This window comes from Physella acuta, unplaced genomic scaffold, assembly GCF_028476545.2.
Source record: "Physella acuta isolate Inbredline_101_S28 unplaced genomic scaffold, ASM2847654v3 ptg000464l, whole genome shotgun sequence".
NCBI classification, from domain to species: domain Eukaryota; kingdom Metazoa; phylum Mollusca; class Gastropoda; family Physidae; genus Physella; species Physella acuta.
The window spans coordinates 595,835-608,995 of NW_026731983.1; the positions used below are offsets into that span (position 1 = coordinate 595,835).

At 33.4% G+C, this 13,161-nt stretch overlaps 1 protein-coding gene across 1 annotated transcript in view; it reads right to left on the reverse strand.

Annotated features, from left to right (window-relative positions):
- Window positions 1-3,217: 3,217 nt before the first annotated feature.
- Window positions 3,218-13,161, reverse strand: part of LOC131943629 (uncharacterized) — a 31,597-nt gene continuing 21,653 nt past the window's right edge. The window contains exons 6-10 of the mRNA XM_059303829.1: window positions 8,764-8,868; window positions 8,028-8,186; window positions 7,297-7,404; window positions 5,960-6,018; window positions 3,218-4,741 (exon numbers count right to left, since the gene is read on the reverse strand). Of these exons, the coding sequence (XP_059159812.1) occupies window positions 3,356-4,741; window positions 5,960-6,018; window positions 7,297-7,404; window positions 8,028-8,186; window positions 8,764-8,868 (1,817 nt within the window). The 3' untranslated portion in view covers window positions 3,218-3,355. The remainder of the gene's footprint in view (window positions 4,742-5,959; window positions 6,019-7,296; window positions 7,405-8,027; window positions 8,187-8,763; window positions 8,869-13,161) is intronic.

A 13,161-nucleotide genomic window follows, 5' to 3' on the forward strand; every position in this document is an offset into this window, starting at 1 on the left:
TTGTGTATCAACTAGTGAGGTTTGATCTTGTGTTGTGTATCAACTAGTCAGGGTTGATCTTGTGTTGTGTATCAACTTGTCAGGTTTGATCCTGTGTTGTGTATCAACTAGTCAGGTTGGATATTTTGTTGTGTCTCAACTAGTCAGGTTTGATCTTGTGTATCAACTAGTCAGGTTTGATCTTGTGCTGTGTATCAACTAGTCTGGTCTGATCTTGTGTTGTGAATCAACTAGTCAGGTTTGATCTTGTGTTGTGTATCAACTAGTCAGGTTGGATCTTGTGTTGTGTATTAACTAGTCAGGTTTGATCTTGTGTTGTGTATCAACTAGTCAGGTTTGATCTTGTGTTGTGTATCAACTTGTCAGGTTTGATCCTGTGTTGTGTATCAACTAGTCAGGTTGGATATTTTGTTGTGTATCAACCCATATTCTGCTAGCGTCCCACTTATGGGACGCGGGACGCTTGTAAAAAAAAATTGCTAAAATTTATTAAAAACTAGTTAAAACACAAAATATGTTTCATTGTATTTGAAAATGGCTAAACTATTGAATTTGTGTGTGTTTTGTGAAAAAAAATTAAATTAGAAAAATGTTATAGTGCCTGATTTGCAGGACTATTCAAAATGGCGGAAAAAAGAAAACATGCGCACAGGAAAATGCATATCTTCTAAAATATTAACATTTTAAGTGCTAAATACATTTGAAACTTGTAGCAGTACCATATTTCTATCTGATAAAAATTTAAAAATATCAATTTTTTTACTACTTCGTTATATCAAGTGTGCAACAAGCGTCCCATAAGTGGGACGCTAGCAACGAATGGCCCCATGTAGATTGTTACACAAACGTCACATTTATTGGACACTAACGTGAAACACAGATGCAAATATTTATGTACAGCTTTACTTATTTCCAAGTGTTGTTCACTTTGATGGATGCTAGATTGAAAGAAAACTAGACTTTTGAACATAATTTCTGCATTTTAGACCATGGTATGACTAACCCAATTGATCATTATCAGTATTTTTAGCTGTCCTAAACAATGTAATCATTGGTCTAACAATACAAAATCAGTATACAGCTTAATTTTTGCGTGATTAGCCATATTTCGTGAAAAATGATTTTATTTTTCAATAAATGTACATGGGGCCGTTCGTTGCTAGCGTCCCAATTATGGGACGTTTCTTAAAAAAATCGATATTTAAAAAAGTATTGATTTTAAAAAAAAATCCATAGTCATTCCTTCATTCAGTGCCCAAAAGCTAAACCATATCAAAAAATTATAAAAATTTGAGACCTTGGGATAATATGGGTTAAAAAGATGGTAAGAATAGAATGGCGTCTTTTGACCAGACGAAGTACACATATCCGTTCATTTACAGTAGATGATAGTCGAAAAGGTGCTTGCTTTTCTAATCATGGTGCGTATCCAAAATCATGTAGAGTAACGTGCCGAATATTATATTAGATATATTATTTTGTTTCTTGGCCGATTTGTTACCTTCTCAAACTACCAGAAAAACATCATCAGCTGTTTTGTTGAGTAGAATTCATTTAGAGCTAGAACCTACCTATAGAGGCGACACTTGGCAAAGCTAGACTTTTGGAACACTTTCCATCTGAAGGGTTGTTACGAGGCTGAGTAATCCAAAAATATGGTAGAAGATTATGAAATCATTGTTTATTTGGCTTAAAATATAATATTTTATGAATGGTGGAAATCCTACGAAGGGGTTGATTTTTCAAAATTGCCGCCATTTTCATAGTTACCAAGATTTTTCCACCAATTTTTACTTTCTCGTTTAAAGAGTATAGAGAAAGTATTGTAAACGTGAACAAAAATCACATGAAGTTTTGACAGTTTTTACGGTTTTACTCTTCAGTCCCTCCTCACATTTAGGATATACAAGACTTATTTTAATCGGGGAAAAATTATAAATCTAGGTTTATCAAAATGTTTGTGTTTTATGCATAATAGAGTATCCAATTCTGTCTGTGTGTGTGTGTGTAAACACGATAACTTGAGTATCGTAACAGCTAGGTTAATGAAATTTCATATACAACTATTATATCAAAATCGTAGATCCGAAAAAAACTTGTGTGCGCTTTCCGATAAACGGAAGTGGAACTTTTTCTACTTTAAATTTTTCAAAAGCCTATAATTTGAGTACTATTTCAGATAGATAAATGTAATTTCGCATGTAAGTAAAAGATCTAATACCCTGCCATCTTTCGAATTTTGAGCGATTTCCGTTGACCAAAAGTAATAATTTACACTATTTCCCATTTCTCACAAAACGCATATGATTTTATAAAGTACTCATAATATTCTGCACTACAATACACGTTTTATTTGGCGTTCACTTGGTGTGCAATTCTTTTTTTCTACGAGATTTTAATCTATTTTAAAAAGTTTAAGTATTTAAAATGGATAAAAATCATGTCTATACTCCGAGTTTCCATCCTCTGTTGTTTCATATAACAATATTCGAGAAAGATTAGGGGAGATAACTCCCGGTTTAATGTAGTGGAAACACGTATGCAGATGTACTGTAAAACAACTATAGAGAAACAATTGTTTCCTAACGAGTATTAAAAAAGTTTTTTTTAAAAGAGCCTACCCCTCCCCCTTTAATTGATTTGTTATTCGATTAAATAGGTATATACGAGTTATATAAATTACTGCATTCTTTCACCATGAGGGTTAACAATTGATATTAAATTGAACTTCTGAATTAAGTATATGTAAAATATAGTTATCACTTTCGAAATAAATTATATTTGTAACCGTCCTCAAGGGTCCACTATGAACAAACGTAATACCTAAAAGTAATATAGCACACAACCAAACTGGTGCTAACAATTCAACCACAAGCCCGAAAGAAAGAATGAAAGGAAAAGCAATTTATTGCAACTTTAAAAAATACATTCTAGTCTGTAAGAGCACTGTCTTATTGATCAGAGTTTCTTCGAGGCATCTCCCCCGAATGAAATGGAATTTATATAGAAAATACTTTTGACAGTATCCGCCCCCCGGAAATTGTTGTCCGCCCGCCCAAAAAATTTCAAGTGCACCCCCGGAGAAAAAAGTCTGGAAGAAACACTGTTATTGATACGCTTATTTCAATGAATTAACTCTGAAAAGAACTTATTATTTTTTAAATCGTAAATTTGGAAAATAAACATTTTCTATACAACATTTGTATTTTGCAAACAGCCAGTGCTGTAACTTTATTTTAATTAAAATAAGAGAAGAACAACTCCGCCGCCTAAACACCACCAGCCTAATTTACTTTGACTTACAAAGCTCATTAGTGACACACGGTTGAGGCAACACTGGGATTCTCACCTAAACTTAAGACGGCTGCTGACTTAAGTCACCTGACATTCGCTGACTTAAGTTTATCTGTTCATTCTCCACTAGCTTCAGTCCTTCCTGTACCAGTTTCAGTTTTTCCAAAAGATTATTTTTGATGTCAAACGTTCCCTCTCCTTCTTGTACCAGTTTCAGACTTTCCGAAAGAATATTTTTGAGGTCAAACATTCCCCCTTCTTGCTGTGCTTGTCCTGCCTGTTCCATTACTCTGTGAATCCTTTGAGGTCCGCGCTCAGTGTCTCGCCTCTGTTGCACCAGATCTTCAAATCTCTTCTGGTGATTGCGTTCTATTTCCCTCCTCTGTTGCTCATCGCGTTTTAAGTCCTCAATCTGATTTTCATAATCCTCTCTTTGATTTTTCAGCTCTTTATCGAAGACATGTTTCATTTCTTCTTCCTGTTGTCGACTTTGTTGTATTTCTTCAATACATCTGCGAGAGAAAGCGCTTTCATCAGAAACCTGTTTTTGTAGAGAATCCAAGATTTCAGTCAGGTATTGAAGAGCTCCAGAAAATTCTTCCTGCTTGGTCAGTATGACCTGGACAGTATTAGTTTGACTCAACATCTTGTCAAGTGTGACTAAGTCTACTGTCTCATGTGAGACTTGCGGCTGTCCAACAACTGGACGTTCATCTTTTACCGTGGTCTCGCCGTTTGTCGTGAGCACCTTTGGTTTGGCTGCCACATTATCTTTGATTTTCTGAGCCTTTTCATAGTGAGCTTCCATATAACGTCGATCGCGAAATCTCAACTCATCAACCATTTGAATTAAATTATCAATCTGTTCATTTTTCTTTTTCTCGTCTTTGGTTTTATTATCAAACAAGATCACCCTATTGCAACACTCCTCGAGCAAATCCTTAAAGGCGCCATCTTGTTTTTGGCACCAGTCTGAGAAGGTCAATCCTACAGAATCTGTTTCCTCCTGATCTTGATGAAAAACATCTCCGCATGTCAAGATCAGACAACAATAATTACTAACAAAATCATCTCCGAATATTTTCTTTAACAACACAACCGACTCCTGTTCGTCCCGTGTAAATCTATTGCCATATTTCAGGACGAGAAGAAAAGCATGATAGCCTTCAGGATTGGCTGCCAGAGCCAATTTTGCTTCATCATTCAACTGCTCAACTGACCGTTCATTATCCAACCTTGTGTCACAAAATGCCAGACCATCCACGACTTTAATCTGACGACCGTTGTGTTCTGTGATATCGGCGTCGAACTCTTTCGTCACAGAAGATGTACTGGACTCGCTCGCAAACTTTCGTTTCCCTACAATGGAATTTCCAGTCGCACTTTTGCCATTTCCGGTTTTTCCAATCAAGAGCAGATCAATACTAGGTTGTATATTCATACTTTTCTGGAAACAGAGAAGCAAAATACTGTATAGCTGCAAAATATTGGATAGCTGTAAAATATAAACTTATGTAGCATAGCATACATCAAACGTAAGGTATTTATTTTATCCAGTCCAATAAAAGTTCAATGCATATCTGACACCAGGGGAAACCAGAATTCTATGTTTGACCAAAACTCGATAGCCCTACTAAAAGTTGTTTTTTTACAACAAAAAGATTGAGAAAATATACCTTTTATTTCTGAGTACTCATAATTTGTAATAATTTTTTATACCATTATAAATCTAATATTTGTTATATCTTTCTTTATTCTTAAAATTTAACTAAACAGTAGCATATTTTGCAAAAAAAAAAAAGTTATCTATAACAATAAAGTCAAACTTTTGATCAGTACGGTATAGTTCTACTTATATTCAAGAAAATGTAACTATTTCAATACTAGAAACTATATTCGATTCATTTCTAAATCCAACAACCATTGGTAGAAACTAGATCTTAATCTGTTGCATAATGGGGTGGGGGGTGGGTGTAAAAATTTCACCTTCAATATAACAAAAATCTATCACTTTCTTATAGTACGCTCACAAGACAGCTGAAGCATAAATCCTAGGGAAAAAAGTAGCGAGAGTTTTAGAGAGAGCGAACAAGTAGCTTTTAAAACATTTGCTTGATTACTTTATTTTTTAAACATCACAATATTAATTTCATAATGCGACTGTAGAATAAGTAGAATTTCCTTTTATATTTGTTCAGTAAAAACATTTGGTGGCAGAAAATAGGAATAGCACAATGTTTTAACTCCTGCAGTAACTTACGATCTCTAAAAGACAGTTGTCTACACATTCTTTGTCCGTGGGTACATCTCAAGCAAAAAAAAACCTAACCAGTTCACCGTCGTCAAGCAACTGATAGTTTAGAATCTTACCGTCTCCCCTTTTATATTAGTTAGGGAACATTAGTTATATATAAATGTCAAATCTAATGTCTAGGCTGACTCAGTATGTGAAATTGTTTCAGTGTCATCGGAGATGAATTTATATTGAAAGTTACGAAATCGTTGAATTATAAGTGGTTCGACATTAAGTTGCCAGATTTAGTAAAAATGCTGTAAAATAATATTTGAGCCATCAGTATCATACTTAAATATATATCACTTTACATGCTTCTCAAAAAAAAAAACCAAACTAAATTATGAAATAAGAACGCTTATACAGACTTACCTTCAAATTTTCTTCATGCCCTACAGTATGTGGTCTGCTATTATTTATCCTGCAGCCATCTATGAATATAGAAGAAGGGGCATTACTATATATATATATATATATATATATATATATATATATATATATATATATATACATACATATATATATATATATATATATATATATATATATATATATATATATATATATATATATATATATAACAACACAAAAGTAAATAAAGAAAACATTAGGATATAAAAAATTACTTTAAAACTTAATTATTAGTCATTATTTATAAAATTGTATAAAATAAAAATTGTTGCAATAGAAAATGAAAATGCGTTCAAATTCACTATTATAGTATTAATATAAGTAAAATCAACATCGATGAAAAATTTCATAATTTTTGTCGAACAAAATCTTAAAATCAAAATAAATTAGTTTAAAAATAAAATTGCAAGATCTAGATTCAAGCAATATTACAATTTTTTAAATAGAAAACGCTTAACTAATCATCTAATTGAAAAAAATAATGAATTTATGTGGGAATTAATTACAAACCCATTAAATGCAGAGGTTAAGAAACAAATGAACTCTTTTTCATCCGCTCTATCGGTCTTTCATTCTCAAAGAGGAACTTTACTTCTTTTGGTGTTTTCAAAGTAATATTTATATATTCCAACTCGTATTTTTTTAATTATATGCGAAAGTTAGATACAATATTAGCTTGACCGTCCCCGCGTTATCCAGGGCGCCAAATCGCACCCTGCCGTGACGCCGCCCGTGCGAAATTGATTTCTTTTTTCCCCGGAAAATTCCCCAGTAGTATTCTTAACAACTTCCCAAAGTTTCATGGCTATCAGATGAAAGGTGTAGTATTGCATAAAAGACAGACTAACAAATTGAAAAACAAACACACACACATACATTGCATTTTATCTTCGTGTTATTAACTTCCATATATATATATATATATATATATATATATATATATATATGTATATATATATATATATATATATATATATATATATATATATATATACATATATATATATACATATATATATATATATATATATATATATATATATATATATATATATATATATATATATATATGGAATTTAAATAGCACGCTGACGAACTCACCCTACAAGCTACAACAACTGACGTTTGTATAACCACATTTATTTTAATAACAGAGACCATTATTTTTAAAACAGGAGTTAGACGATAGTTAAATATGTCACAAAAATTAAGGTGGAAAGTTTGTCCTCTCTCGGCTCATATGAGTAAAACTATTATGTAAAATGTCAAAGTTGTGTAATCAAATATTTAAACCCTACCTGAAAGGTTCTTGAATAAACTTTCCTTTGATGATGAGGCAGAGCTTACGTCGAACTGCCGGTCAATTGAATTGGTCTTTTCACGATCCTCCGATACACCGAACTTTACTGCATGAAAAGAATAAAGAAGGAAATTGATTAAATTGGTCACTTTTAATGTTGTGAACATCTAATAATATCAATCTAAGCTTTACTTCACTCCCATACGTGTAAATTTAGATGGGGAAAATAGTTTGCAAGATTTTCTGGTTGCTTGCCGCGCCCAGATTCGTGACTTACAGAACTAAATAAATGACAGCTACATCAATGACAGCTACAGTAATCAAAGCTATATGTATGACAGAAACAACAATCAATGCTACACCAATCACAGCTACAGTAATCACAGCTACGATAATTACAACTGCATCAATGACAGCTATAGCAATCACAGCAACAGCAATTACACCTACTTCAATCACAGCTACAGTTATCACAGTTACATCAATCAGATCTACAGCAATCGCAGCTACATCAATCACAGCTACATCAATCACAGCTACATCTTTCACAGCTGCATCAATCACAGCTACATCAATCACAGCTACAGCAATTACAGCTACATCTTTCACAGCTACAGCAATTACAGCTACATCATTCACAGCTACATCAATCACAGCTACATCAAGCACAGCTACATCAATCACAGCTACATCAATCACAGCTACATCAATCACAGCTACAGTAGTCACCAAGTGTATTGGTTGGTCTCCCAGTTGGCTTTTTACATTTTTCACAACACAGCAGATCAACCGATGCATCAAAAGCTTTGGAACTGTCAAACATGCAGCAGCCATTAGGACCTCCAACAGCACGCATGCATGGTGGTCTTTTACAATATGGACGTCCGCCTGAAATGGAAATTTTCTAATTTTTCAAAAGGCTATAACTTGAGTATTGTTTCAAATTTCACATGTACTTTAATGATCACATTCAGTTCCTTACATCACATTTTGAGTAACTTCCGTTGACCGGAAGTAGTAGTTTTTGCTATTTCTGATTTCTCAAAAACGCATGTGAATTTATAAAGTACTAACAACAGATAACGTCTTCGTGTAATAATGCATATATATATATATATATATATATATATATATATATATATATATATATATATATAAATGGTGTCCTGTCAGATCGGCCCGGGACAAATTGGCCCCGTCAAAACGGCCCCGATAATATGACCCCGTCAAATCGACCCCCGTCAAAACGACCCGGTCAAAATGGCCCCGTCAAAGTGGCCCCATCAAAGTGGCCCCGACTTATTGGCTCCTGTAAAATAGGCTCAAGTCATTTAAAAAAAAGGAGTAAGACGATAGTTAAAGATGCCACAAAAATTAAGGTGGAAATTTTGTCCTCTCTTGATTAATACCAGTAAAAAAATAGTGTGATATGTAAAAGGTGTTTAATCAAATATTTAAACACTACCCGAGAGGTCCTTGAATAAACTTTCATTTGATGAGGAAGAGCTTTCGTCGAGATGCCTGTCCAATGAAGTGTTCTTTCCACGATCCTCCGATACACCTTGCGTTTCTACATGGAAAGAAAAAATAGGAGGCAATTGATTCGATTGATTTCTTCTAATGTTGTGAACATCTAATAATATCAATCTAAGCTTTACCTCACTCCCGTACGTGTAAATTTAGATGGGGAAAATAGTTTGCAAGATTTTCTGGCTGCTTGCCGCACTCAGATTCGTGACTTACAGAACTACATCAATGACAGCTACAGTAATCACAGCTATATGTATCACAGCAATAACAATCACAGCTACAGCAATCACAGCTACAGTAGTCACCAAGTGTATTGGTTGGTCTCCCAGTTGGCTTTTTACATTTTTCACAACACAGCAGATCAGCCGATGCATCAAAAGCTTTGGAACTGTCAAACATGCAGCAGCCATTAGGACCTCCAACAGCACGCATGCATGGTGGTCTTTTACAATATGGACGTCCGCCTGAAATAGAATTTATATAGAAAATATATACTTTTGCCAGTGTTCGACGCCCCGGACAATTTTGTCTGCAACCAAAAAAAAAAGATATCAAATGCCCCCCCCCCCCCCTCCAGAGAAAAAAGGCTAAAAGAAACACTGCATGTGTAAAACTCGAATATTCGAGAAAGTTAAGGCCTTATATATTTCTTAAAACTCAGCAGATTGTCCGATGTATTACCTGGAATGCGACCGTCAAACAAGCATCCATACGAACGTCCAATAGCATCCATGCAAGGTGGTCTGTTGCAATATGGACGTCCGCCTGAAATGGAATTTATATAGAAAATATATACTTTTACAAGTGTTCGCCACCTCGGAAAATTTAGTCCGCCACCCGCCACCCTCGAAAATATCAAGTGCCCTTCTCCCCCCCCCCCCCCCATCCCCCGCTCATATGTGTAAATTCGAATTACGTAAGATCGTGTAATATTTTTGACTAATCTTTTAGAATCCATTTAAAAAACCATGTAATAGACAGAAACTACCTCAAGTTTTTTTTTTTTACTTTAAAATGAAACTAGGTTTCTCTCTTACTATTGCAAGGTAATAATTTCAGTTCATTAATAACTGAAATGGAAATAGTGCTTGATTTTTATTTTCAGGTATATACGAAGAAGAGGGAAGTCTTGGAATTGTGCAAAAAAAAAATTGAAATTTTTGCAAATCCCGACGTTTTACAGCTCCCTGAGTCGAAAAAAACATAGCTTTGCAATCTTGTCCGTATGTCTGTGTGTGTGTGTTGTGTATACGTGTGTGTCTGTTCGTCTGTGTGTGTGTGTGTCTGTAAACACGATAACTTGAGTACCGTTACAGCTAAGTTGATGACATTTCAAATATAAGTATTATATCAAAATCGCAGATCCGTGTAAACTTTTCAGCCATTTCCGATAACCGGAAGCGTAACGTTTTCTACTTAAAATTTTTTCAAAAATCTATAACTTTAGTACTATTTCAGAAAGATATATGAAATTTCACATGTGAGTAAAAGTTCAAATTTTCTGCTTTCTGTTAAATTTGGAACGGAAAGTTGAACGGAAAAAGTAATTTTTGCTGCTAATTCCGTTTTCAGAAAAAACGCTTGTGAATTTATAAAGTAAGCCTACTAATAATAATCATGCAGTATTATGCACATTTTATTTGGCGTTCACTTGGTGTGCAATTCTTTTTTCTAGAGATTTTATTCCAATTTTAAAAAAAATGTAAGTATTAAAATGGATGAAAAATCATGTCTGTATCCCGAGTTTCCATCTCATGTTGTTTTATGTAAGAATATTGGAGAACGTTTAGGCCTATTATATTTCTCAAAACTCATCAGATTGCCCGATATATTACCTGGAATGCATCCGTCAAACATGCATCCATACGAACGTCCAACACCATTCATGCAAGGTGGTCTGTTACAATATGGACGTCCGCCTGAAATGAAATTTATATAGAAAATATATACTTTTACAAGTGTTCGCCACCCCGGAAAATTTAGTCCGCCACCCGCCCCCTCCCCCTCGATAATATCAAGTGCCCCCCCCCCTTCCCTCCCAGAGAAAAAAGTCTGAAAGAAACACTGCATGTGTAAAACTCGAATTCCGCAAGATCGTGTAATATTTCATAACATTTTTGACTAAACCTTCTAAATCCATTTAAAAAACCATTCAATAGACAGAAACTACGTTAGCTTTTTTACTTTCTAGTATATACGAAGTATAGAGAAAGTCTTGTAATTGTGCAAAAAAAAAATCGAGATTTTTACAAATCTCGACGTTTTACACCTCACTGATACGGAAAAACATAATTTTGCAATCTTGTCCGTATGTCTGTGTGTCTGTCTGTGTGTGTGTAAACACAATATTTTAAGTAACGTTACAGCTAGATTGATGAAATTTCATATGTAAGTGTTTTATCAAAATCGTAGATCCTGATCAACTTTTGAGCGATTTCCGATAAACGGAAGTGGTACTTTTTCTACGTTGAATTTTTCAAAAGCCTATAACTTGAGTACTATTTCAGATAGATAAATGAAATTTTACTTGTAAGTAGAAAATCTAATTCTCTACTTTCTGTCAAGTTTTGAATAATTTCTGTTGAACGGAAGTACTAATTTACGCTTTTTCCGATTTCTCAAAACAAAAAACGCATGTAAATTTATTAAGTACTAATAATTCTGTTTTCTACTAGATTTTACTCTATTTTTAAAAGTTTAAGTAAACAAAAATCATGTCTATATTCCGAATTGCGATCCCAATTGTGATGTATTAGAATATTCGAGAACGTTTAGGGGAGATCACTCTCGGTTTATTTTACTTATTACTTTTATTACTTATTTACTTTTATTTAATAAAACAAGATTTCTCTTTTACTATTGGGAGTTAAAAATTACAGTTCATTAATAACTGAAGCGGAAAAAATGCTTGATTTTTACATTCTCGTAGATCTATATACGAAGTATAAAGAAAGTCTTGTAATCGTGCAAAAAAATAATTAGAGATTTTTGCAAATCTCGATGTTTTACACATCCCTGAGTGGGAAAAGCATAGTTTTGCAATCTTGTACGTATGTCTGTGTGTTTGTGTATGTGTGTGTGTTTATCTGATTATGTGTCTGTGTGTGTCTGTTAACACGATAACTTTAGTACCGTTAAAGCTAAGTTGATAACATTTAATATGTAAGTATTATTTCAAAATCGTCGATACGTATCAATTTTTGAGCGATTTCCGATAAACGGAAGTGAAACTTTTTCTACTGTCAATGTTTCAAAAAGCCTAGAACTTGAGTACTATTTCAGATAGTTAAATGAAATTTCACATGTAAATAAAAGATCAAATTCTCTGCCTTCTGTCAAATTTGGAATAATTTCCGTTAAATAGAAGTAGTAATTTTACTTACATACATATTTGAATATATCTATATATATATATATATATATATATATATATTATATATATATATATATATATATATATATATATATATATATATATATATATATATATATATATATATATATATACACATATATATATATATATATATATATAATATATATATATATATATATATATATATATATATATATATATATACATATATATATATATATATATATATATATATATATATATATATATATATATATATATATATATATTCATCGCCTACTTTTTTTCTCTTGCCCACTAAACTGTTAATTTTTATAGTTTTATATACAAAGGCGGTGATTCGCATTCATAGAAATTATACATGATTTCGCGGCCTAAGGTTCTCTTCCGCAGTCGACAATCTGTTGTCGTTGATGCTGTTCTTAGAACAAACCTTTCTGAACTGTCAAGTGTGAGCTTCAAACCTCTCAATTTCATACATTTTTCTATTAACCCAAACACTAACACAAACACTCCCATCCTCAGGTGGCGATACCGCTTTGTATGGGAACCACTGGTGTAGGGTAAAGATGTATGTATCCTTAAAGTAAAACTATGGTGTTTAAGATCACAACACTTACATCTTTTATAATACAAGTTGGAGATATATACGGATGATCACCAACGCTTAGGAGCCTGGTGTGGTCACTTTGATTCGAAGCAGTTAAATAATTAAGTGGGAGCATGGAGGAGAGAGATGGAAGAAGTGCAGGCTACTGGCAAGACCTGGCATGAATTGAAGTGGCTCGCCCAGGGCAGGGTGGAATGGCGAAGATTTGTTGCTGCCCTTTACTCCACAGGGAGTGAAGAGGATTAAGTATGTACATCGTAAACAATATAATTTAATTTTCAAAATCTATTTGTAGAAATTAAACTATAGGCTACCTGGTACCATTTTTGAAGAACCCTTTTCAGCTT